The sequence below is a fragment of the Berghia stephanieae genome, chromosome 5 (assembly GCF_034508935.2).
Source record: "Berghia stephanieae isolate SIO BIC M18660-M18661 chromosome 5, UCSD_Bste_1.3, whole genome shotgun sequence".
Taxonomy (NCBI): Eukaryota; Metazoa; Mollusca; class Gastropoda; order Nudibranchia; family Aeolidiidae; genus Berghia; species Berghia stephanieae.
Genome location: NC_088364.1, coordinates 37,397,933 through 37,422,932, shown reverse-complemented (window position 1 = coordinate 37,422,932; position 25,000 = coordinate 37,397,933). Strand labels below are relative to the sequence as shown.

General features: G+C 37.4%; 1 protein-coding gene across 1 annotated transcript in view; it reads left to right on the top strand.

Moving 5' to 3' along the window:
- Positions 1-25,000, top strand: part of LOC144973936 (uncharacterized) — a 181,325-nt gene that overhangs the window by 29,918 nt on the left and 126,407 nt on the right. Inside the window, exons 5-13 of the mRNA XM_078916824.1 lie at positions 8,764-8,823; positions 9,735-9,861; positions 10,322-10,499; positions 11,511-11,680; positions 13,329-13,520; positions 16,053-16,382; positions 18,744-18,941; positions 21,851-22,052; positions 22,547-22,750. Of these exons, the coding sequence (XP_078772950.1) occupies positions 8,764-8,823; positions 9,735-9,861; positions 10,322-10,499; positions 11,511-11,680; positions 13,329-13,520; positions 16,053-16,382; positions 18,744-18,941; positions 21,851-22,052; positions 22,547-22,750 (1,661 nt within the window). The remainder of the gene's footprint in view (positions 1-8,763; positions 8,824-9,734; positions 9,862-10,321; positions 10,500-11,510; positions 11,681-13,328; positions 13,521-16,052; positions 16,383-18,743; positions 18,942-21,850; positions 22,053-22,546; positions 22,751-25,000) is intronic.

The following is a 25,000-nucleotide window of genomic DNA, read 5'->3' as shown; positions in this document are numbered from 1 at the left end:
TTGGTTAACTCATACCCGCTTCACGATCAGTAAGGGCTTACCCTCACCAGAGACTGACTCCGACGACCTGGAAATGCCGTCCGCTGCCATCTTCCGGATAAAGACGTCGGGCACGGACAAAATACTAAGAATAAAGAGAAGAGCCGCTAGACCTACCCATCCAAGCACCTGATGTCCTCTGCCGGTTTTTAGGCCGTTTCAAAACATTGCGGACTGGATGGGGAGGACGTACGGCACAGGTGAAAACAGAAAAAAAGTCTGAGGCTGTTTGGGAGGCTACGTCCAACAAGGATCTTACAGAATAAGAAGATGCAGTACAATCAATGGAATCATTTAGTAGCTTGAACACTACTAAAAACAATTCTCAACTTACTTTTCACTTTCTTTTGATGGCCGTCGCTTTGTATCCTGATGTAATTTTGAGGGAAGTGTCACGCATTAATTTAGTAAATAAATAATAATGTGAAATTGAATGTAAGCTTCAATTTAATTACAAAAACAGATCAAATGAACGTTTCGGGTTTCCATTTTATCAACAAAACAGGATGAATGAAACACTGTAATTAAATTGAAGCTTACATTCAATTTCACATTATTACTTATTTCTTCGAGCTTCGAGCAGCAACATTTACATTACGCATTAATTTAGAGGAGGCGCAGACAACGGCCTGTTTCTTCCCAAAGAGTACGACAAGGTGACACACGAACATTAACAGCGATTGTTTTCTTTAGAGCTCAAGGAAACAGCAGAAACTTTTTGTTTTTGTTTTGATCTTATGGGTAACATCAACACATCAGTCTCACTGAGTTTAGTTGAGAGCGGATGAGTTGTCAAAATTGTAAATGTTACGCAATCCTTTTCGGCTATAAAGACTGCGCTTTAAATGAGTGTAAAGTCTATGTCATAATGATATCCACGGTGATAATATGACCTATTACAAATTCATGGTTTTTGGAAAGCATAATGTATGTTGCCTAGGTTTTTGCATTAGAAAAGAAATACTGCTTTGTTGTTTAATTATATATTTTATTATTATTATTATTTTCTTTTTTATACTGCTTTGTTGTTTAATTATATATTTTATAGAAACATTGGCTCAAAAAACTAAAGAGGCCAATACGATTCAATAGTCTGATGTCACGCCGCCTGGTAACGGCGGCCATATTGGTTCTAAACAAAGAATATCATTACTTTTTGTTTTTCATGCTGGCTCGAATTTTTCATATGCCTTGTGATCAGAATGTGTAAAAGTCAAAATGATCAAATTTATGGGGTTTTTTCCTCTGGATACCCTTTATGTTCGCCGGAGAAATATTTCATACGGGCGTCCGCCATTGTTCCGATAGTTTAGAGCCAGTGTTGCTAAGTTACCATGCGTCATTAGGAAGGAAGTGACGTTACGACTATTGAATCCTATTCCGACGGAATATAGATAGTATGCGCTTGGCTAAGAAGCTCATAACATTGCCATCCGGAAGTATAACGGACCAACACACAAAACTGTGTGTACCCATGAACGTTTATAGTCAGGTTAATACAGTTCAGTGAGCATTACTCATAAACGCGGATGGCAAAAACAATAACAAAGACCTGAGTGACGTCATCTTCGAACTGTAGCACGCAAAGTAGCAGACTTGTTGTTCGCGCTTCTATGATTTCGCTTGTTGGAAATATTTTGCAACTTGATATGTAATATGATGATATATAGGATCTAATATCATTATTTTAACACGTAAAATTTCTATTGATGTTTTCCTGTAAAAAGTGCCCTATGAGTGATCGCGTTCTTTTCTAATGTCTATCAACGTTTTATTACTGCAAGTTACATCAAAACACACAAACATGCAATGGGCATGATCTACATTAGCTTTCCATGTGCTCGAGGTCATTGGTCACATTGCAAAATGTGCTCAAAGTGACCCACTTAGTGAAAAGTGTTCACAGATTTTTAAATATCTAACATCACTATTGGTCATTTGATTCAGCTTGACACATGGGTATGTTTATCATTTTTGTAAACAAAGCAGCGTGTTTACATTTGTTTAGAAATATCCAATAGTTGGACAGCAACAAATCCTGTGATTGATGACCTGGTTGGACGAAAACATGAATATAGATCGCTCCCATTATCTCAATGCTTTAACATAGTGTTAAATTGAATTGAATTGCATTACATTACAACTCGTTTTTTTTTCAATCACTGTGTCCAAATGGTGAGTAATGGCTCATAATCTGTAGGGCTAAATGGTTCGGGTAACAGGGATGTATTTAAATACGACTATGACAAGAAACAATCGAAAAAATATAAACCACACCAAACAAACATTTTTGAAGATGAAAATACAGTAACATTACAGAATATAAATTGTTGTCGTCTGTTAAACTTCGACAAAGGTTGGAAATTGGAAACAAGGGTGCTTGTAAATTGGCAACTTTTACCGCCAACCATCACGCGTTGCTGAAATATTAAAAACAACTTCACAAATATTTGGCAACAAGAAGGAACACACACACTTGACCTGATACAGTTGTGTGCAATGTGACTTTCAAAGACAAATTCCCAAAATCGCACGGGACTTGGAACGGACGAAAGATAGTTTGCGCTTGGCTAAGAAGCTCACAACATTGCCATCCGGAAGTATAACGAACCAACATACAAAACTGTGTAACCATCGACTTTTATAGTCTGGATAAAACAGTCAAGTGAGAATTACTCATAAACGTGGATGGCAAAAAGCAATAACAAAGACCTCTGTGACGTCAATCCGTTCTGTCTATAGATAGATCGAAGATGACGTCACTTCGGTCTTTGTTATTGTTTTTTGCCATCCGCGTTTATGAGTAGTTCTCACTAAACTGTATTAACTTGACTATCAACGTTCATGGTTACTCACAGTTTTGTGTGTTGGTCCGTTATACTTCCGGATGGCAATGTTATGAGCTTCTTAGCCAAGCGCATACTATCTATAGAAACAATCATAATATTATAATATCCTACCATAAAAGGGACGTTAACTCTATTGCAATCAACCATTATGAAAATTTCGGTCTTAATTTCGCAAATCAATCATGCAACCACGACGCAAAGGACTTTGGGAAAAATTTTCTCAACTCTTATTGTGTGAATACATCACCTACCAGATTCAGTCCCTTGATTGGTGGACATAGAATAATTACAGAGACAAACGACGTAAAGATAGAATGAATTTGACGTCACTCGGGTCTTTGTTATTGCTTTTCGCCATCCGCGTTTATGAGTAATTCTCACAAAACTGTGTGAACCAGACTATAAACGTTTAAGGTTATACATAGTTTTGCGTGTTTGTTGGTTATATTTCCGGATGGCAATGCTGTGAGCTTTTTAACCAAGCGCATACTATCTACAGATAGTGTGTGCTTGGCAAAGAATCTCACAAATTGCCATGTTTGATGCATCCGGAAACATAATGGACCAAAACACAAAATTATGTGTAATCTTGGTCGTTTATGGTCTGGTTAATACAATTTAGTGAGAATTACTCATAATCGTGGATGGAAAAAAATCAAAACAATAACAAAGACCTGAGTGACGGCATCTTCATTCTATCTATAGATAGAATGCGGTTGGCCAAGGAGTTCACAACATTGCCATCCGGAAGTATAACGGACCAACACACAAACTCTGTGTAACCATGAACTTTTAAAGTCTTGTTAATACAGTTTAGTGAGAACAACTCACAAACGCGGATGGCAAAAACAATAACAAAGGCCTGAGTGATGTCATCTGCATACTATCTCAGTGTGGCTTGTTGTTTTAATGAGTTGTGTGATTTTTTTTGTGAATTTTGTTCATTCGTAGGAATCACCGTGTAAAAAAAATAGTGTTTACTTGTGTGCTGTCCTTTTAATAGTTTATTGTGTTTAACCCATCTAAGGGACAGAATCTATGATAAACGCATTCACCTAATAAAAGACTCAAATAGTCGAAAACCACACCTCTTCTCTTCCGGTTCAAACCTTGGAATTGTGAAACCAGTCCTCGGGACAATGCATAAATAATAGATAAGTTAAATATTGATTCATAAGGTGGCATAACTATTTTAGTAGCAAGATGTTTTGGCAGATTCTTCATATTAAAAGGGCGAGGATCACTGATCTTTATTGATCACCAGCGTTTACTTAGGCAAGAAAATAAGACTAATAAGATGTCATCACTCTGAAACCAGCCGTCAGATGCACAGGGTATGTATCCAGTCCTCCAGTGGACTGCTTTAACAATTCCAAGGAGAGTGGAACCAGTATTTTGACGTCACACGTTTGTTCTCTATTAAATCGCCTCTATTAGCGTTGATATGCTGTTGGCCTTGGTCCCCTTATGAAACGAATGAATAAGTTTAGTGGATATAATTTAGCGATATAAAAGGGCCAGGCTTTCATTTCCAAGCACTCGTCTTTCTTTTCCCTGATTGATCTGGTGTTGACTTCGGTTCTTCGTAATGAAATCAACATAACAAAATGGCGGGCGGTGTTTCAACCATTCGTAATTAATCGATATGTCGGTTTCATTGATTACGTCTCAAATTGATCAGGTTCATGCGTATAAATTATTCCTGAATTGCGGTTGGCACTTCAATATCATTATTTTGTTCCCACTTTTGTGGTAGGTCCCTAATATTAAGAGAGTCATCTCATCTCATGTAGTTCCATATCTGAAGCAGACGTCGGAGGTCATCTTCCGCCAAGCTGATCTATCTCTTGCCAATTCTATTAAAGCAGCGCCACCTTTCTCAGCTTCATCTGTCCAAGTTCTTATCCCTTTCAAATACGTTATTCTTTGTCTTCCTCTTATTCTTTTTCCATTCATCTTTCCAGTCAAGGCGAGTATTTCCAAACCAGGGTGGCGGATAATGTGTCCTAAAAATTCCATTTGGCGTTTGATGATTTTTGTTATCAGTGATCTTTTTCTGTTTGCCATTTCTAAAATTTCTTCATTTCTTTTCCTTTCCATCCATGACACCCTCATTATTCTTCTGTAAAACCACATTTCCACTGCCTCCAGTCTTTTAACCATGGTCTTGTTTATGGTCCAGCTCTCACAACCATATAGCAGCACAGACAGTACATAGCAATCCAGGACTTTGATTTTTGTTTTCATGCTAATATTCCTGTTTTTCATAATTGTATGCAGCTGGTTGAATGCATTCTTCGCCATACCTATTCTTTTCTTTATTTCACAATCTGATTTTCCATTGGATGTTACATTGAAGCCTAAATATTTGAAACATTCAACTTGTTGTATTGTTTGTCCTCTGCTTGTTATTACACAGGCTGGTGGGTTATTATTTTTAGATACCGTCATACATTCTGTTTTAGATATATTCAGTTCCAGTCCCATATTTTCACTACTCCTGACTACAACATCCAGTAATTCTTGTAGTTCATGTTCAGATTCTGCCAGTAGAACCGTATCATCTGCATACCTCAGATTTGTTACATTCTTTCCTCCAATACACACCCCCTTCTTATGTTCGATATCTCTTAATATCATTTCACTATAGAGGTTGAATAAATCTGGAGACAAAACACACCCCTGCCTAACTCCTCTTCTAATAGGTGTAAAACTGCTTAGTTCGTTGTCAACACGCATTGCTGCTTCTTGTTCCCAGTACAAATTCCGTAATATTCTTAAATCTTTACCATCAATGTCCAAGGATGATAGAATTTTGAATAGTTTTTCGTGTTGTACTTTATCAAAGGCTTTTGAATAGTCGATGAAACACATATACAGATCTTTATTTACTTCAATACATCTTTCCATCAGCATTGATAATGTGAATATTCCATTTCTGGTACCCTTGTCCTCAACAAAACCAAATTGCATCTCCCCAATTTCAGGTCGTATTTTATTTCTTATTCTTAGTAAAATTATCTTCAAAAGAATTTTTGTGAGGTGGCTCATTAGGCTAATAGTTCTGTGTTGTTCACAATCAACTGCCCCTGGCTTTTTTGGTAGTGCTATAAAAATGGATCGTTTCATATCAGTTGGCATTTTTCCTGTGTCATACACTTGATTTAGAAGGTTTGTGATGAATTCAATCCCCCATTCACCCAGGCCAGTCAAGGCTTCAATTGTTATGGCATCAGGTCCTGCAGCTTTTCCATTTTTCATGCTTTTCATGACGTTCCTAACTTCATCTTTCATTATAGAAGGCCCTTCCAGTTCTTTTATCATAGGCATTTCTCCTCGATTATCAAAAAAAAGTTCTTCAATATATTCTGACCATCTGTTTAGAATGCAGTCTTTGTCCATGATGGTGTTTCCACGCTTGTCTTTGATGCATCCACTTTTAGCACCTGATTTAGTTTTGTTTGTCACTTCTTTGATTTTCTGATGGAAGAATTTGCCATTTTTTTCTTTGCAGGACATTATATAGTGACATTGTTCATTTATCCAGTCTTCTTTAGCTTCGTTGCATTTTCTTTTTATCTGCCTGTTCAGAGTCTTGTATTTTTCTTCCTGATTTTTGGCCTTTCTTCTCTCATTCATTAATTCTAATATCTCTGGAGTAATCCATTTCTTCTTCTGCAACTTAAGTGTGGTTGGAACATTTTCTTCTAATGATGCAGCAACACTGTCTTTAAACTGCTCATATTTCTCTTCTATATCTGTTAGTTCTCCAAGCACTTCAAACTTGTTTCTTACTGATAGTTCAAATTTTTCTTGTATCTTCTGTTCCTCCCGGAGAATGTCTAGTTGGTATTTAGGTTTAGCCTTTGCTCTTTTGCAGATTTTCAATTTAACTCGTATGGGGCATAGCACAGGTATATGATCGCTGTTACAGTCAGCCCCGGCATAGATTTGGCATACAAAACCGAGTTTCGGAAACGTTTGCTGATGACTATGTAATCTATTTGGTTTCTCACTCCATCTCCAGGACTTTTCCATGTCCACTTCCTTCTATTGTGGTTTGTTGACCAAGTATTTGTGATTGTCAGATCATGTTGACGGCACCATTGAATAAGACGATCACCTCTGTCATTTTTGTCTCCCAGACCATGTGGGCCCACAATATCTTCTATTCTTTCTCGGCCCACCTTGGCATTAAAATCGCCCATGATGAGTTTTATGTCTGAAGACTTAAACTGATGCATTGCTTTATCTATTTGTTGATAGAAATTTTCCACTTCTTCATCATCGTGACTGGTGGTTGGGGCGTATATTTGTAAAATATCAAAATCAAAAGGTTTTGCTTGTAGTTTGATTGCCATTACTCTGTCTGATATGGGCCAGAATCCTTTGACTGCTCGCGCCGTTTTATTATCTAGTATAATTCCAACTCCCCTTTGGTGTTTCTCCTCCTCCTGAGTATATAATTTTACAGTCATCATAATTAAGTTCTCCTGCTCCTTTCCATCTAACTTCTGATAATCCTAAAACATTGATATTCAATCTCTTCATTTCCATAACTACATTTGCTAATTTTCCTTTCTGGTACAGACTTCTTACATTCCATGTTGCTGTTCGTAATGTTTGGTGGTGCACAGTAGCTGGATGACGGTCGAGAGTCACCTGTTCACCTGCATGACTATCTCTACCGGACGAGGCTGTAATCGAGTTGCTCGAAAAACATCCATTGACGTCGTTGACTAGATTCGCTTGGACGGACATCATGACGATCTTGGGATGATACGTCAGTGGTTTCCCGTTGCCTTCTGACGGATTTTTATCTGGTTTACTCCATAGCCTTTTGACCTCCCGGTCATAACCCACAAGGCAGTGGGAGCATTTGGCAGGTTTTAAGGCGCCTCCCATTCACCTTGATAGTCCCTTCATAGAGTATATGAGGCATTTTGTATGTGTAGCTGTGCTGCCAGACTACCCAACCTCACTCTCCACGACTATCGCCAGTTGGTCCGCGGCTTTACAGCTAACCTATAGATCAGGATCTGTAGGCCGTTCCACGATCCGCCACCTGTGGACGCGCTGGGTTGGGGATGGTCGCCCCAGCTGTACCCAGATTAAGAGAGTATGCATTTTAAAACATGACATAGAATGGTGTTTAAGACACATTTTTATATAGCACAGTGTTGTCACAATTTCACAATGGGCGTTGAATTCACGATAATAACAAACATTTATAGAATATTTTTTTTCTATCTGAACCAACGGGTTTGAGAAAGCAATGATTTTGTGATGGCTGTAATTTCAAGCATCTTTCTCCATGACTAGATACCACAACGTCATCGGCCATTATGATAATAAGACACCACTCAATGTAAAATTATAGTAAAATCACACGATTGCGAAATAATGAGTTATGAATGATGTTTTACACAACATAGAGCTATAAATATTATAAGTTTTGATATAGATTATAGATTTTGATATAGATGTCTAGATAGTTTGAGATCCAATGGAAGACGTCCATGCATTGTTTTGAAAAAAAAGATACCCAAAAAGGGTACGGTGATGGTGTCAATACAACTTTTAAATTTAAACTAAAGTATATTTTACCCCTGATACCAACCGACACCCGTGAAACGACGACCCAAAGCCACCTTTTGTCTGTCATGCGAAGTGAAATTACAAAGCGCTCCATTCATTTGAAAATTAATTTCTATCTTCTATGCCATAGCAACAACTATCTATCTCTTTATTCCTCATTTGAGCTCAAGTTAAATTATTATTTACTGTGCTCTGTGCTCTATGAATGCATATTATGATGATGTTTTGTTGTACACCAATATTAATACAATAATATTTCTTTCATTTTGTTCTGAAGGGTGACTACTTCTGTGGCCCTGAGCGTTTCTATAGATGAAGGCATGAACGTCATATACCGGTAAGATTGCCATTGTCATATTTCTCATCCCACACTTCTTTCTTTATCTACTACACTTGCCTATAACTTGATTCCTACACTGATATTATGAGATAGTCACGTTATGATTGGAAACAAAAACGTCGTTATACATCAATATGCTTTCCCTTCATTCATTCGAATCTGTCTTTGTAGTCCGTCTCAAAAAAAAAAAAAAAACAAAAAAAAACAGACATGAGAAAACTCAAGCGAAGGGGGCAATAGCGGCCAAACTCCTTGCTCGATGGGAAATACATGATGCTTACATCTAGACTCGAACTTAGATCTTCTGGATAAAGGTGCAATGCGTCCACAAAGTCATCTCGCAGTCCCACCCCCATTATAACCAATGTACCTATGATTATGTTGTCTTCAAGAGATCAATAAGAGTGGAATACAACTCCAGCATCACTTGAAACCCACATTGCACCGATGTTAATGCAGCCTGTTTTTGAAACGGGCTAGGTCTGTAGTCAATTTTACGGTAACAAAAAACCCCCCAAAACAAAGAAAAAAAATATTAAAAAAAAGAAAAGAAAAAAAAAACAAAAAAAAAAACAAAAAAACAAAACAAAACAAACAACAAAAAACAAAACAAAACAAAGAAAACCAATCAAAACAAAAAAAACAACAACAAACAAACACACACACACACACACACACACACACACACAACAAACAAAAAACAAAACTTTCTACATAATTTACCTTGGTCAATTGGAGTAGAACTTGAATTATTTTTTTTCAATTCTCCAATTCATAGTTTATATATGTCACATTGTGTCATGCACGAAAACTTTACATTCGTTTATTTGGAAAAGATTTACATCGACTCGGTCTGATAAAATGTTGAAAACAAACCAAATAATTTTATTTTGTTCTATTTATTACAGCTTAGATTACGACGATGGAGCTGGTAGAAGCTCTCCAAACGTCACAGGAATGATGTCAAGGACGTTTCCTATTCCGGGAGATTATTCTGTTCAGGTCTATGCCAACGACCAGAATGAAACTTTTGCGGTGAGTAAAATAAAAACTAAAAACAAAGAAATGAACAATATAAATGAAAAGAAACGGACTCATTTTGTGGAAAATGAAAATGTTGCCGCTTGAAGCTACAAAAAATAAATCACAATAGGAATTGATTGGAAGCTTCAATGTCTAATCAATATTGTGGACGTTTCGCGTTTTCATTTTATCAACAAAACACGATGGATGAAACATTAAAGACGAATGATAGATGTAAGAATGGGTACGCCTTTCGTATGATTCTATTACGGTTTCATTTGACGGGAAAAAACGAACTTTTAACTATGCTATTTAACACTCTCTGCAATTTCGAGCATTCTCTTATAAATTGTTAATTATTTTGCTTTCATTCATTCATTCATTCATTCATTCATTCATTCATTCATTCATTCATTCATTCATTCATTCATTCATTCAGTCATCCGTTCTTTCACGTAAATATAATTTTTAGGATGTGGTAGCTGCAACAGCTGTAAGGGTTGACGCTCCAGCCGGGGATATTAAAGTCGAGTGTGACCCGGTTTTCGCCACTCACGAAGAGGGCAAGTGCACATTGACGGTTTGGTCAGGTAGTAGTCTCCGTGTGACGGCAGCAGTGGATACGTTCTCGGCTACAGTGACAGTCGAAGGTATGGGGTCTATTCTTTCTTCCGCACATCATCTCCTCTCTATGTTACTACAACTATGACAACTACTACTGCCATCACCATCATCATCACTACCACCCCTCTCTACTACTACTACTACTACTACTACTACTACTACTACTACTACTACTACTACTGCTGCTGCTACTACTACTACTACTAACTATTACATACTACTACTACTACTACTACTACTACTACTACTACTACTATACTACTACTACTACTACTACTACTACAACTACTACTACATACTACTACTACTACTACTACTACTACTACATTACTACTACTACACCATCACTACTACTACTACTACTACTACTATACTACTACTACACTCACACACTACTATTACTACTACTACTACTACTACTACTACTACTACTACTACTACTACTACTACTACTACTACTACTACTATACTATATACTATACTACTACTTTCTGTCTACTATACTACTTGCAATACTATTATTGATTTTCTCGCTAGTTGATCAACTTTGGAATACAATTCAATTATTCGACGTCACATATGTAAATTGACAAGTTCAATAGTCCGTATAGAAAACTCAAGTGTCATTTAACGCAAATTTTTCAGCATGACACTTCAGACGCCAATCCTTAAAGAAAACTAGGGGGAATGAATTAGCTAAAAAGACCCCCCCCCCCCCCCAAAAAAAAACAAACAAACAAAAAAACAAAACAAAAACAAAAACAAAAAAACAAACAAACAAACAAAAAAAAAAAAAAACCAACAAAAAAACCAACAAACCCCCCCCCCCCAAAAAAAACGAAACAAAAACAAAGCAAAACAAAACAAACCATAAAACAAACAAACAAAAAATAAAACAAAACAAACAACCCCACCCCCAGAAAACAACAACTAAACCCCCCCCCCCCTAAAAACAAACAAACAAAAACAACAAAGAAACAACAAAACAAACAAAAATACGTCATAATTAAATTGAATTATACTTTCCTTTCTCACAGATCCTCCACTGTCTCTGGCTGGACCTGCAATAAACGCGAAAGAAGCCAATGCTGGTGATGATACAGCTATGGTTTATCTGATGGTAGCCTCGGAGTTCGGCGTGACTGGCAAAGTTCTCGGCTGGGAGATGTATGTCAACAACGTAGGCAACGGCGCCCTGTCTCTGCTGGTAAGAAGGCAATGCATTTTATACTTCCTTCGATAAAATAGTCCTTATTAAAATTTGAATGGGTTCCTGAAACTCCCACAGTGGGCAGGGAGGTACTTGCTGTGTCTTCTATCCCCCGGTATCTGTTTTCCAATTGCTTTCTGCCTTTGTCTTGGAATGAGATAACTTAGTTTTGTTCTGACCCTGGCTGGAGTCCTTGGCTGGGAGGGAAACAGTCGAATGTTTAGTTATAGTTTTGAGAGATATTTTTTTTCTTTGTAAATCATTGCTCTGTGGTGTACTGTTATAATAATAATAATAATAATAATAATAATAATAATAATAATATAATAATAATAATAATAATAATAATAATATGATATTATTATTATTACTATTTATTATTATTATTATTATTATTATTATTATTATTATTATTATTATTATTATTATTATTATTATTATTATTATTATTATTATCAATATCATTATAATAATTATTACTATTACTGTTATTCTTGTTATTACTATTATTATTTTTTTGCATATGATTTATAAACATTTGAGTGTAATCCTCTTAGTGGGATCTTGTGCTGGTGTATGGGTGAGACTTTACGGTGATCCCAAACTGAGTACACCGATAGTGTGCTCTTGGAATCTACATAATATTATATTCCCTATTTGAACTAATTCCCCTTTGCCTTACTTTCTCCTCAAGTTCTTTTAATTGTACCTCTAGAATGTCTTTACTATCCAATTTCCTTCCTTTTTACTGGCACTGAATGACCTAAATGTGTTACAAGCGCCGTAACACCCTTAAAATCAAACAAAAACAGAAACATAGCCTTTTTCCCTTTCTCTGAAAGTAATGGGTAAGCATCACAGCATCAGTCTGAATGAATGGTAAGCACAACTTGCGCCATTTTGAGATAAGCGGGCGAGGTGAATCTATCAGGATCAAATAGCGTGGTGAATGGAATACAAACTCGGTTCCTGCGAGTTTCAAGACAAAGGCTATATTGCTGTGCTACTCTTCTCCACACTCCCGCTAATAACAAGAAATGAAGTGAGTAGGAAAGTGCCAAAAGACAACAGAGAATAAAAACTTCACGGCGGCGATGGGGACTCGAAACCGCGACCTTACTGGGGAAGAAGTGGCTCTCGATAGATTAGAATTTGAAGCGACTTTTTTGGGGGTCTTGGATAGCTCATACGGTAGAGTCACGATCTCCTCTCGGCCAGGCGAAGTTGTCGTACCAATAAAGTCGCGGATTCGAGTCCCCATCACCGCGGCGAATTTGTTATTCTCTGTTGTTTCCTAGCACTTTCCTACTCACTTCTTTTCTTGTTATTATCAACATAAGTGCCTGCTCCACTCACTATTCTGAATTAAAAATTCACTCCCGCTAAAGTATTGAAATAGTACGTAAACCTGTCCTTCAAATATCGATTGATTTAAATGACCCTCATCTCGGCAAAACCTCTCAAACTTGGGACCTGGCGAGGAGAAATGGGTTCAGAAAAAACCCCAACATGTATCTGCTCTAAAACGTAACCAAGCCAAATCCTCCCGCTTGATTGGTGAGTGCTCTATCTAACGAGACAATATATTTATCCTTCTTCCTATCTAATATGTACACTACTATTTACTTATTTATTCATTCTTTAGATTATGCGACCCAAGTGTTCGGGCAGTTATTGCTACAGCAGTAATGCTTGCACCTCAGGGTCGTGTGATTCAAAGTACCTCCGTGTCACAAGCTGCTCAGCCAAAGAATTTTGTATGCAATATGCAATATGCGGTAAGACTTCCTGTACACCTGCCACATCACGATATACATCAACAGCCACAGATTATGAGGTAAGATTTCCACGTCAACAAGTTGTCGTCGTCAACATCATCATCATCGTCATCATCATCATATTATCAATCATCATCATCATCATCATCATCATCATCATCATCATCATCATCATCATCATCATCATCATCATCTTCATAAAGTGACCTACCCCCCTCAAAACGGTGTTATCTTGGGATGAATACAATTCTGAAAAGTGAATAAGAGTCATAATGATTAGAAATACGAACTTTTGAGTATTTTCCAAAGAAAGACGTTGTATTCATTCTCAAACATATGGAACAATTATTAACCTCAAATTTCAGATTTAGGCTATAAATCCCATTTCCAGCACTAAGTTCATAATTGTAGCATGATAACGCTATGACACGTTGGTTCACAATTTCTTTTCAATGATTCCATATAAGACTGATTGTACATCTCATATTTGTGACTATCCGTGTGAAAACAGTATTATGTCGGGCGAGGTGTACTAAATACCGGAAATGGAATCTAATAGCCATAAATAGGAAACTTGCTGTTCATTTCTCTTCGTTATCCATTTCTTTATGCACGAAAAGCGTCAAGTTCAATTTTTATTTTTATTTTATGTCTGAATTTACTTTTTGTAGTCATTCCGACGTAATAATACCGTTTCGACACGGTGGGTCATATTTTTCACCATAGTCGTGACCGATCGTCTCAAAATGGTATTATTTAGCGGTGAACCAGATGCTAAAATAATAATAATATAATAATAAATTGCCCTTATATAGTGCATATTCCCATTGGAGGGCTTGATGCGCTTTACAATATAATCTCGAGAATAAAAAAACCCCACGAAAACATGACATAAAAATATTAGCGACATGTCTATATTATATATATATATATATATATATATATTATATATATATATATATATATATATATATATATATATATATATATATATGTTATATAATAAAAATACAATGAAAAATGTGTCACACGTGACAGGGACATAAATAGAACATTAAAATTGTATAATAAGGTGAGTTATTAGTTGTGATTGTTTAAAACCAGCAAACATAATATAGGGGCTATAAAAATAAGATTATGTCACAATATTTCTTGATTTCTAATGATCAAATCTTATAATATTTGTTAAAAAGATACGTTTTAAAGTGTTTTTTTTTTTAAAAAGAATATTTTGAGTCTAAAAATCTGATGTCCTCGGGCAGGCTGGTCCAAATTTGAGGCCCGGCAAATTTTAAAGATCTTTCACCATATGTTTGAAGTCTCACTTTGGGTTTAAAAAAAATGATACTGACTTAGACGATCGTAAATTTGACCCATGATGAATAAAAGTTAAGATGTTCTTTAAGGTAGGATGGCGCTTCGTTTTTTTCTTTAGAGATAATTTTGGTGGCAAATGCATGCTATTTTATAATTAATACGATAAATATTCATGGGGAATCACAATAATCATAGCTTATAGATAAACTAGTAAAATATTAAATATGAATTTTCTGCACTCCAAAATACTATAGATAGTGTGCGCTTGTCTAAGAAGTTCATAACATTGCTATCCGGAAGTATATTATAACGGACCAACACACAAAACTATGTGTAACATTAAACGTTCATAATCTGGTTAATACAATTAAGTGATAATTACTCATAAACATGGATGGCAAAAAAAAAAATGATAACAAAGACCCGGGTGGCGTCAACTTATTTCTATATATTTTCATTCTCCTCAATAAAATGTATAAACTGAACCAAAGTCTGATATCTTTGGCAAATAATTCATCATCCCGTCATCATACTGTTTAGAGACGGTTGGTTAGAATTTAATGATTTAATGTGTAAAATATATTTTTTTAAAAACAAAAACAAAAACTTGAGCTTTTATATAGCATAATATTTACTAAACATGCTCAAAGCGTTTTTCAAAGCGTCCCTGACCAACAGGAACACGTAACAAGTAGAGCGAGACATGACACCTGTTAGGCGATAACATATTTTTTTCAGACAGAGACAACGCTGTTAACGGTCAGGTTTTAATTTTACACCTGAGTACTGTGAGAGAATGTGAGTAAAGAGCCTTTTCCAAGGACTCAACTATGTGCCGCGCGAGAGTCGAACCCAGGAACCTCCGATCCGAAAGCGAGTGTCGTACCATTAGACCACAAAGCCGCATAAATTAGAACTTAGTCGTTTTCAGCGATGTCTCTATCTAAAAGGAATTATGATAGAGCCTTTCACGCTATCTACTTATCTCGTCCAATATTTTAGTGTTATTGTTGTAAAATGTATTTATAGATAGTTCGACGATGACGTCACTTAGGCCTTTGTTATTGTTTTTGCCATCCGCGTTTGTGAGTTGTTCTCACTCAACTGTATTAACCTGACTATAAACGTTCATGGTTACACAGACTTTGTGTGTTGGTCCGTTATACTTCCGGATGGCAATGATGTGAACTCCTTGGCCAAGCGCATTCTATCTATAGCACTTCTAGTGTTGATTGCAATAATTAAAATCTCATTTAAAATATGTTTCATTTCAGGTTGTGAGCACAGTTTCAGTTACTGTAACGGTGTCTGGCTACCAATACATAAAAGAGACTGGAGACGTTTTGGTAAGATGTTATGGGATTTTATGTTCATATTTGTGTCCTACGTCTATCAGTATCTTGTCTTGTTTTAACCGCCCCCCCCCCCCTCAAAATAAAAAAAAAAAGAAAAAAAATCCCCCCAAAAAAACAAAACAAAAAATAAACAAAAGATACCAACAAAAAAAAAAAAAAAAAAACACACACAAAAAACCCCCGACAAAACAATCAAACAAAAGAAAAACATTATCTCATTCGTCATTAACAACGCCACTACCACATCATCTCATTTGTCTGTAGTGTTTCATTCATCCTGTTTAAAGGGGAAACCCGAAACGTCCATTTTATCTGTTTTCGTATATTAAATTGAAGCTTACATTCAATTTCACATTGTTATTTATTTCTTGACTGGGACGGGAAGGCTGGTTGTTTGAGATACTACGTAACCATTACTTCTAAACGGTATTAGGTCGGGGAGTAGCAGCTTCTAATTTTGTCACTCTGCTATATTGTGATGATCTATCCAGGCCGCAAACCCATGCTACAATCGTGTGCGGCTATGTGGTCTAGTGGTATGACACTCGCTTTCGGATCGGAAGGTCCTGGGTTCGAGCCTCGCGCTCATCGCATAGTTGAGTCCTTGGAAAAGGCTTTTTACTCACATTCTCTCACCGTACTCGGGTGTAAAATGAGTACCTGGCCGTTAACAGCGTTGTCTTTGTCCGAAAAATTGTAATATCGCCTATCAGGCGTCATGTCCCGTCCTATACGTTAAATGTTGCTGTTGGTCAGGGACCCCGTGTTAAAGTTCTTTTTTTTTACGGTTGTGAACTCGTCCGGAAACTTCGTCACAACGCAACGTTCAACTAGATGCTCTGCGTTTCGGGCTCTTGACCACAACGGGTGCATCTTGGACAGGTGGGAAGTCCCCACTGATGTAGTGAGCGTGCCGTGAGGCAGGTTCTCGACCGAAGTCGATTGGCTGCCATCCACTGTCTCTTTTTGCTGGTGGAGAAGCCTGGGGGTGAACTAGATTTCAAAGATGTGTTTAAAATTGAAAACAGCTAGTAATGAGAAATTTTAGTATTTGCAAATTGGGAGAATACTTTCCCCAATGAAACATTAAAAATTTAAACAAAATACCAACTTTGTGATCCATCATCTCAAAACGTTATTATGTCAGGATGATACTCCAATTAAAATCATAGATTGTACTTAAACTGGTCAAAAATATAAAACCTTGTATTTTTCATTCCAAAACGCTGTTCTGATTCTCCTCAATAAAACATAAACTCAACCAAAGTCTGATATCTTTCGCAAATAATTCAACTTTCTGCACCTTAATCATCTCGACATCATACTGTTTTGAGACAGTAGGTCTCATTTCTTGTATCTAAACCATCTCGACGTTATACAGTTTGCGGTCGAAAGGTCACATATTATTTTCTTGTAATTTTCTCCCTGCTTTAAAAAAATGATATCTCAGTTGGAAGAGCGCTTATTTCACTCTCAAAGTGGCCGAGAAAGACCTCGGGTGAAGTAGATATTTTTTTCTAAACCCCCTGCCCACCCAGCAATATCTGGGTAGCTTGGTCCGTTAGACCTGCAGAAAGATTACTTTGCGATAGACTAACGTCCAATTCAACGGGTAACAAGCAAATGCTATTGCCCATTTCACGCCATAGAAAAAGTGACTTTTATTTTGTCTGGCATTGTGTCATTTACATCTTCTCTGATTCAGTAAGATTATCATGAGAATTTTGCTTATCCAAATGTGCAAGCATTAAAACAACATAGATGACTCCATATCCCTATTAATTTTTAAAACCATAATTAAAAGAATGAAAGACCTTTTTTAACAGAAAGGACGTGCTTATTTTTTCTCTACCGTCTATCTGGGTTTTAAGTAATGTATTTATGTTTAAATTGTTTTTTTTTTGTTGGCTGAAGAAGGGTTTTGTTCTTTTTGGAAGCTGTTACATTCATTTTTTAAAATCTTACAGGCTTTAGAAATGATAACATGTCTTTTATATGAAAAAAAATATATGTTTTATGAGAACTTCCTTTAATTTAAATAGTTTATTGTTTTTATCAGTGGTACATTGTCTCGTCTAGTCACAAAAGTCAAGCTATGTTAGGTGTGGTTATTAGGAATCAAATACGTGTCAATGATAGTATAGATAGTATGCAGATGACGTCACTCATGCCTTTGTTATTGTTTTTGCCATCCGCGTTTGTGAGTTGTTCTCACTAAACTGTATTAACCAGACTATAATAGTTCATGGTTACACAGAGTTTGTGTGTTGGTCCGTTATACTTCCGGATGGCAATGTTGTGAACTCCTTGGCCAAGCGCATTCTATCTATAGAATTCTGATCCAGGCGATGTGTGCTTAGGTAAGGCACTTTTTACACACGTTACATCATTTTATTCTGATGTAAATTCATGCCTGGCTGTGGGAAATGACGGATATTGTAAAAGTGTAACTACAAAAAGAGCGCCTAACAGGTGAGTTGTACTATATAAAATAGATTTATGGTTCCATGTGGCCTACTAAGGGAGTAAATGATCCACTGGGAAGCGCATTGGGCACGGTAAATCGGTGGAAATGCTTTATATAAATGTTCATATTTCTTTATCTTCCAGGTTGAACCAGGTGATATTCTAGCCATGCGTCACTCAGCAGGAAATGTCTTGCTAGGACGACTCGCTGCCAGTAGTCCCGAAGAGGATAGACAGTTTGCAGATGGAGCAATGGCTATAGCAACATCGAAGACTGTCTCCTCCGGAACTGGATCAGGCGTACGACACACTATAAGAGCTGTGGCCTCTGGGGGTTCCAAGGTATGTGCCATTAAAAAAATGAGCTTAAATATAGCGCAATACCCAGTAAACGTGCTCAAAGCGCTTTACAAGGGGTCCCAAGCCAACAGAAACATTTAACACGTAGGACGAGATATGACGCCTGTAAGGCGATATCACATTTTTATTTGGACAGAGACAATGCTGTTATCTGCCAGGTCATGTTACACCGGAGTACAGTGAGAGAATGTGAGTAAAGAGCCTTTTCCAATTATGCGCCGCTCAGAGAGGTACTCGAACCCTGAACCTTCCTATCCAAGGTCGAGTGTCATACCACACGACCACATAACCACACAATTAGAATTAAGAAAGAAGGTCAACAAGCCCGATATTGAACGAGCCAGATAGTAAAAAAAAAAATTAGCTGAGACAGACCGTTTTAAAATATTTTGACCCGAAAAAAGCACTAACTAAATGGATTTCAGAACGTAAATGTTCATTATGAGACTGGCAATAATGATAATAATAATTATAATGATAAAGAGAGTAACTTTCAGATAATAATGTTAATGATGGTACTTATTTATTATGATGACGATGACGATGATGACGATGACGATGATGATGATGATGATGATGATGATGATGATGATGATGATGATGATGATGATGATGATGCTGTTGGTGACAATGGTGATAATTAATTATGTGAAACTTTATTGTTCAATTTGGCATATTGCCTTGGCCTCTAAAAATTATATAAAATTTCATAATACATAAATCATTGGCAGTTTTTAATCAAAACAATCATGATAGTACATACGTGTTTACACTAGCACACACACACACACACACACACACACACACACGAGCGCGCTCACTCACAGACAGACATAAACACACACACACACACACACACACGTTCACTCACACGCACTCGCACACAGACATGAACATACACACACACGTTCACTCACACACACTCACACACAGTCATAAACAAACACACCCACACACACACACGTTCACTCACACGCACTCGCACACATACATAAACACACACACACACACACACGTTCACTCACACACTCACACACCGACATAAACAAACACGCACACACACATGTCGAATATTGAAACCATGAAGTGACAATGCTAACGGTAGAAAGCCATTCTATAACGTTCTTATTATACAACCATTTCAAAGAAATCGTATAAGCAACATCAACAACAACAACAACAACAACAACAACTACAACATCAAAAACAACAACCACGCAACATCTAGAGGAAAACAACATAGCCCCAGCCCAACACGAACATTTTAAAAAAACCCTTTCAAATGCCACATTGAATTTTTGATGGCACACTTTGTTTAACAAAAGTTCAAAATGTTTGGAATTCTTTATGAAAATGTCAACTTGAATCGCATTTCTGCCAACATCAACCTCAATTCATTACCTGCCATAGATCCTTTTAGTCTCAATTGGATTCAGTAGTCTGATGTCACGCCGCTCGGTCAACGGCGGCCATCTTGGTTCTAAACAAAGAAGATCATTACTTTTTATTCTTCATGCTGGCTAGAACTTTTCATATGCCTTGTGATCAGAATGTGTAAAAGTCAAAACATGATTAGATTTATGTTTTGTTTTCTTCTGGATACGCTTTTATGCTCGCCGGAGAAATATTTCATACGGGCGTCCGCCACTGTTCCGATAATTTAGAACCAGTGTTACTAAGTTACCATGCGTCTTAAGGAAGGAAGTGACGTTACGACTGTTGAAGAGTTTTTAAGCTCACATCATTTTTTTATTACTTAGAAGGCCTTCAGAGCCATCAGATCCTTGGAGCCTGAGCATATTACCGGTTATATCGCGTGAAAAGGAAATAACAATTTCTTGCTACCCTTTGGATAGGAGTCTAGACTATGACGAAATACTTCCCGCCGAATATAACAATAGACCCAGCTACACAATCACTTCGGGGTGAACAGGGGAGGGGGGAGGGGGGTGTCAGACAATAATCTCGACTTCATCCTGGATTGACCTTGGCCACTTTGCATGTGGAGCGACTGCTCTAGCAACTGAGTTATCGAGAACCCCCCCCCCCCCCACCCTAAAAGACCTAAAAAAATGAAAGCAAAAAGAATAAAAAAAAGCTAAGAAAATGTGATGTAGATAACATCAAAATCAACAAACATCCATTTAATTTTTCGCAAAACAAATATCTACGTTTGGATGTCTCATGTCTACAAGATAGTATAAGTTGATACACAATATATTCTTCACAAATAAAGACACGTTTTGGTCACTTAAAGGCTGATTTTAAAGCAAGCCAATAAAATCAAGAATATCTGGCAAGGTAAGAATATCTGGCAAGGTAGGGCGCCAATCATTCCCGGTTTATAAATAGGGTTGCCAATGGGAGCGATCTATATTCATGTTTTCGTCCAACCGAGTCATCAATCACGTGATTTATTGCTGTCCAACGATTGGACAGTTCTGAACAAATGTAAACACGCTGCTTTGTTTATGAAAGTTGTAAACATACCCATGTGTCAAGCTGAACACAATGACCAATCGTAATGTTAGATAATTCAAAATATGTGAACACTTTTCACTATGTAGGCCACTTTAAGCACATTTTGCAATGTGATCAATGACCTCGAGCACATGTAAAGTTAATATAGATTATGCCCATTCAGGAAGCAAAAATTTACTAAAATTTTACGCAAACACATAGCCCAACCGACCCCTTTCTGATTGCTGAACTCTCCAGTAAAAGACAATATTATGTACTAACTTTTTTTCTTCTGTTTAGGCAGGTGATTGGAAAATATACTGAAATCCGTAAATACACGGAAGGTTGGCTACTTTGGTATACACTTTTTGGTAAACTGTAGAGGCATGGTGTGTCTAAAATAAATTCCCTGGCGTTTTGTCTTCAATCAGGTCCATCTACCATATATATTTGTCAACCCTGGGAATCACACTTTGACAGCGACAGCAGTCTGCACCAGCCTAGCTGGAAGCCCATCAACTTCAACCACGGTTATAGTCAAAGTCTTAGAAGGCGTCGATGCTACCATCATTGATGCACCTGCTTTTGCGAAGACAGGGGAAGTTGTCACGTTCACTATTTTGCCGCATACAGGTATTGTCTATTAATGAAAGGATTAATCATTTTTTCTTTTTCTTTTTGGATATTAAGCATCGATGGTAATGGTCAGCTACTACTACTACTACTACTACTACTACTACTACTACTACTACTACTACTACTACTACTACTACTACTACTAGACTACTATACTACTACTACTACTCTACATACTACTACTACTACTAGCTTCTACTACTACTACTACTACTACTACTACTACTACTACTACTACTACTACTACTACTACTACTACTCACTACTACTACTACTACTACCACTACTACTCTACTATCTACTACACTACACTATACTATACTATCTATACTACTACTACATACATATACATACTATCGTCATCATCATCACCACCACCACACCACTCATCATCATCATCATCATCATCATCATCATCATAAAAATCGTCGTCGTCGTCGTCATCATCATCATCAGCATCATCATTGTAATTCCCTCTTTCAACATAACAGGTAACGACGTGTACTACAACTGGACCATCGCTACGAACACTTTCCTGGAAACAAGAGATATCTCTAAGACTTACACATTCAACACCGTGGGCATTTATCTAATAAACGTGACAACCTATAACAGTATCAGCCAAAAGAACAACGAAACTTCGATTCAGATAGAGGACGAACTGTTGGGGCTCACTTTGTCAACAAGCCCTACAAGTAAGACTTTGTGTGTCAAGCTTTCAGCCCTATCTCTCTCCCTCCCCCCCCCCCCCCCCATTTCTCCATCTCTTTCTGCATTAATTAACGTCTTGTGTCCTAGGTAATAATAATAATAATAATAATAATAATAATAATGATGATGATGATGATGATGATGATGATGATGATGATGATAATAATAATAATAATATATACTTTATTCATCGAAAAAATGGAAATTCGTTTACAGACGTGGCATGCATGATAATGTATAAACACAAAGTTGAGAATCTATGGCGACAATGTATACATATAAATATGCAAATGCACAAAGATGTAAAAATATACAATCAAGAACCAATAGCAACACTTTATATATTAATTTGATAAATTTATAGATTGGCCATAGCTCTGGCCTTTAGTTTAGAGAGAGTTTAGACCAAAGTTTGGGACTTTAACCTGCGGACCTCAGAACAAGCATCTCTGAGTGAGGGTTTCATCAAAGTTTCTCTGGTAAAATAAGAGACAAAGTTTGGCTTCCCACAATATATTTAGAATAGAAGATCAGCTTGGGCACTGGCTATTTTTACTATTGAACGCAGCATTTTTTGGTAACATTACACCGTGCACATAAGAGTGCGGCCATTACTCTTAGATAAGAGGAGAGAACCAATTTATTGGATTGTTTAAGAAGTAGTCAATCAGAGCTATGAGTTCAAGTTCAACGTCTTTATCTGCAAAAGGCAGCAACTTCTAATGGTGCTCACAATACTATGTTATGACGATCGACCCAATCTGCAAATTCCGTACCGCACTCGTGCACCGTCGCAAACCCGCCCGGAAGCTTAGTCTCAACGCATATGTCAACTAGGTTCTCTGTGGTTTCGGGCTCGTTACCACAACGTGTACGTGTTGGGCAGGTGGCAAGTCCTCACTGAGCGTGATGTTAAGCAGGTTCTCGACCAAAGTCGATTGGCTGCCACCCACTGTCTCCTCTTGCTGGCGGAAAAGCCTGGCAACTTTTCCCCCAGTTTCGAGGAGTCAATGTCCTCGCCACCTCGAGGGATTGAATTCGTCCAAACCGACTTCCATCTCGTCTATGCAGCTCTGCCCGAAATCAGGGAATCTCCGTACCAGGGTTGGGGGACTTATTTCGGCTCGAAACGGGTGCACCGTCCATTATGCGCTTGAGAGGGGTATCGCCATTCCCTCTCTCTTTGATCTTATTAAGCCAGCTGTTTGTAATCGTCTCCGCCGATAAGACGTTGCCTTTCTCACTTCTATGCCCATCCAGGACTACTTCCCGAGTTCTATCTCAGCGCCAGTCATCAAGCCAATAAAGTAGCTTTCGTTCCTTCTATTTTAAGTCGTTTTGTTCATCAATGGTCTTTCTGGGGGCTTTGGCTCAATGTTTTTAGTTCCACGCTGTTCCAGTTTTCTGAGAAGTCGTCTATGAGGCACACGATCAAATGCCTTCGAAAAGTCTAAAACAAGTAGATCTATTTGTTTTCTGCTGTCTAATGCCTTTCCTATTTCTTCTACGGTGTTTACGAACTGGCTTTTACAAGATTTATGTATTCGAAAACTCATGTTGGAAATCGACTAACACATTATGTCTTTCATAGTGCTCCATTGTTGAATGAAACACAACATGCTCGAATACTTTACATGTGACAGACTATAGCGACACAGGTCTATACTACTCGTACAGCTCGTTTCCCGTTTTTGTATATGGCAGTGACTAATGCATGCTTCCAGTCTTTGGATCCTGGTGGGCAATTTCTTAAGAATATTCTTTGGTTATGCCAGTCTGGGTAATGGTTAACTTGATATTGGAGGAATGCTATTTCCATTTATAGTATGCAACGTATTTTCTTTTGTGAATGTGCATTTGCAATGTGTGTTTAGGATGTTTGCTTTCTCTGTGGTGTCAGTAGCTTCCGTTCCATCCGGTTTTTGTAAAACTGCTATGCCTGATGTAACCCTGCGTTTAAATTTGATGTATTTCCAGAAGCGATTCGTATTGCCACCTTTTAGTTTATATTAGAATAGGAGTCAGCTTTGAACATGTCTGTCACTTATCTGTTATGCTCTTTCTTAAGTTGTGTGTTTATATTCCTTACGAAGAGCTCTAAAATTGTCCAAGTTCTGCTTTTTGTTGGACCGTTTTGCAAAGTTGTAACGCTGATTTTTGTCGAATCAGACGCTTGATGTTTCGTGTCATCCGAGGCAAGTGTTCCTTTTGGGTTGAGGCCCATGGAGTTTATC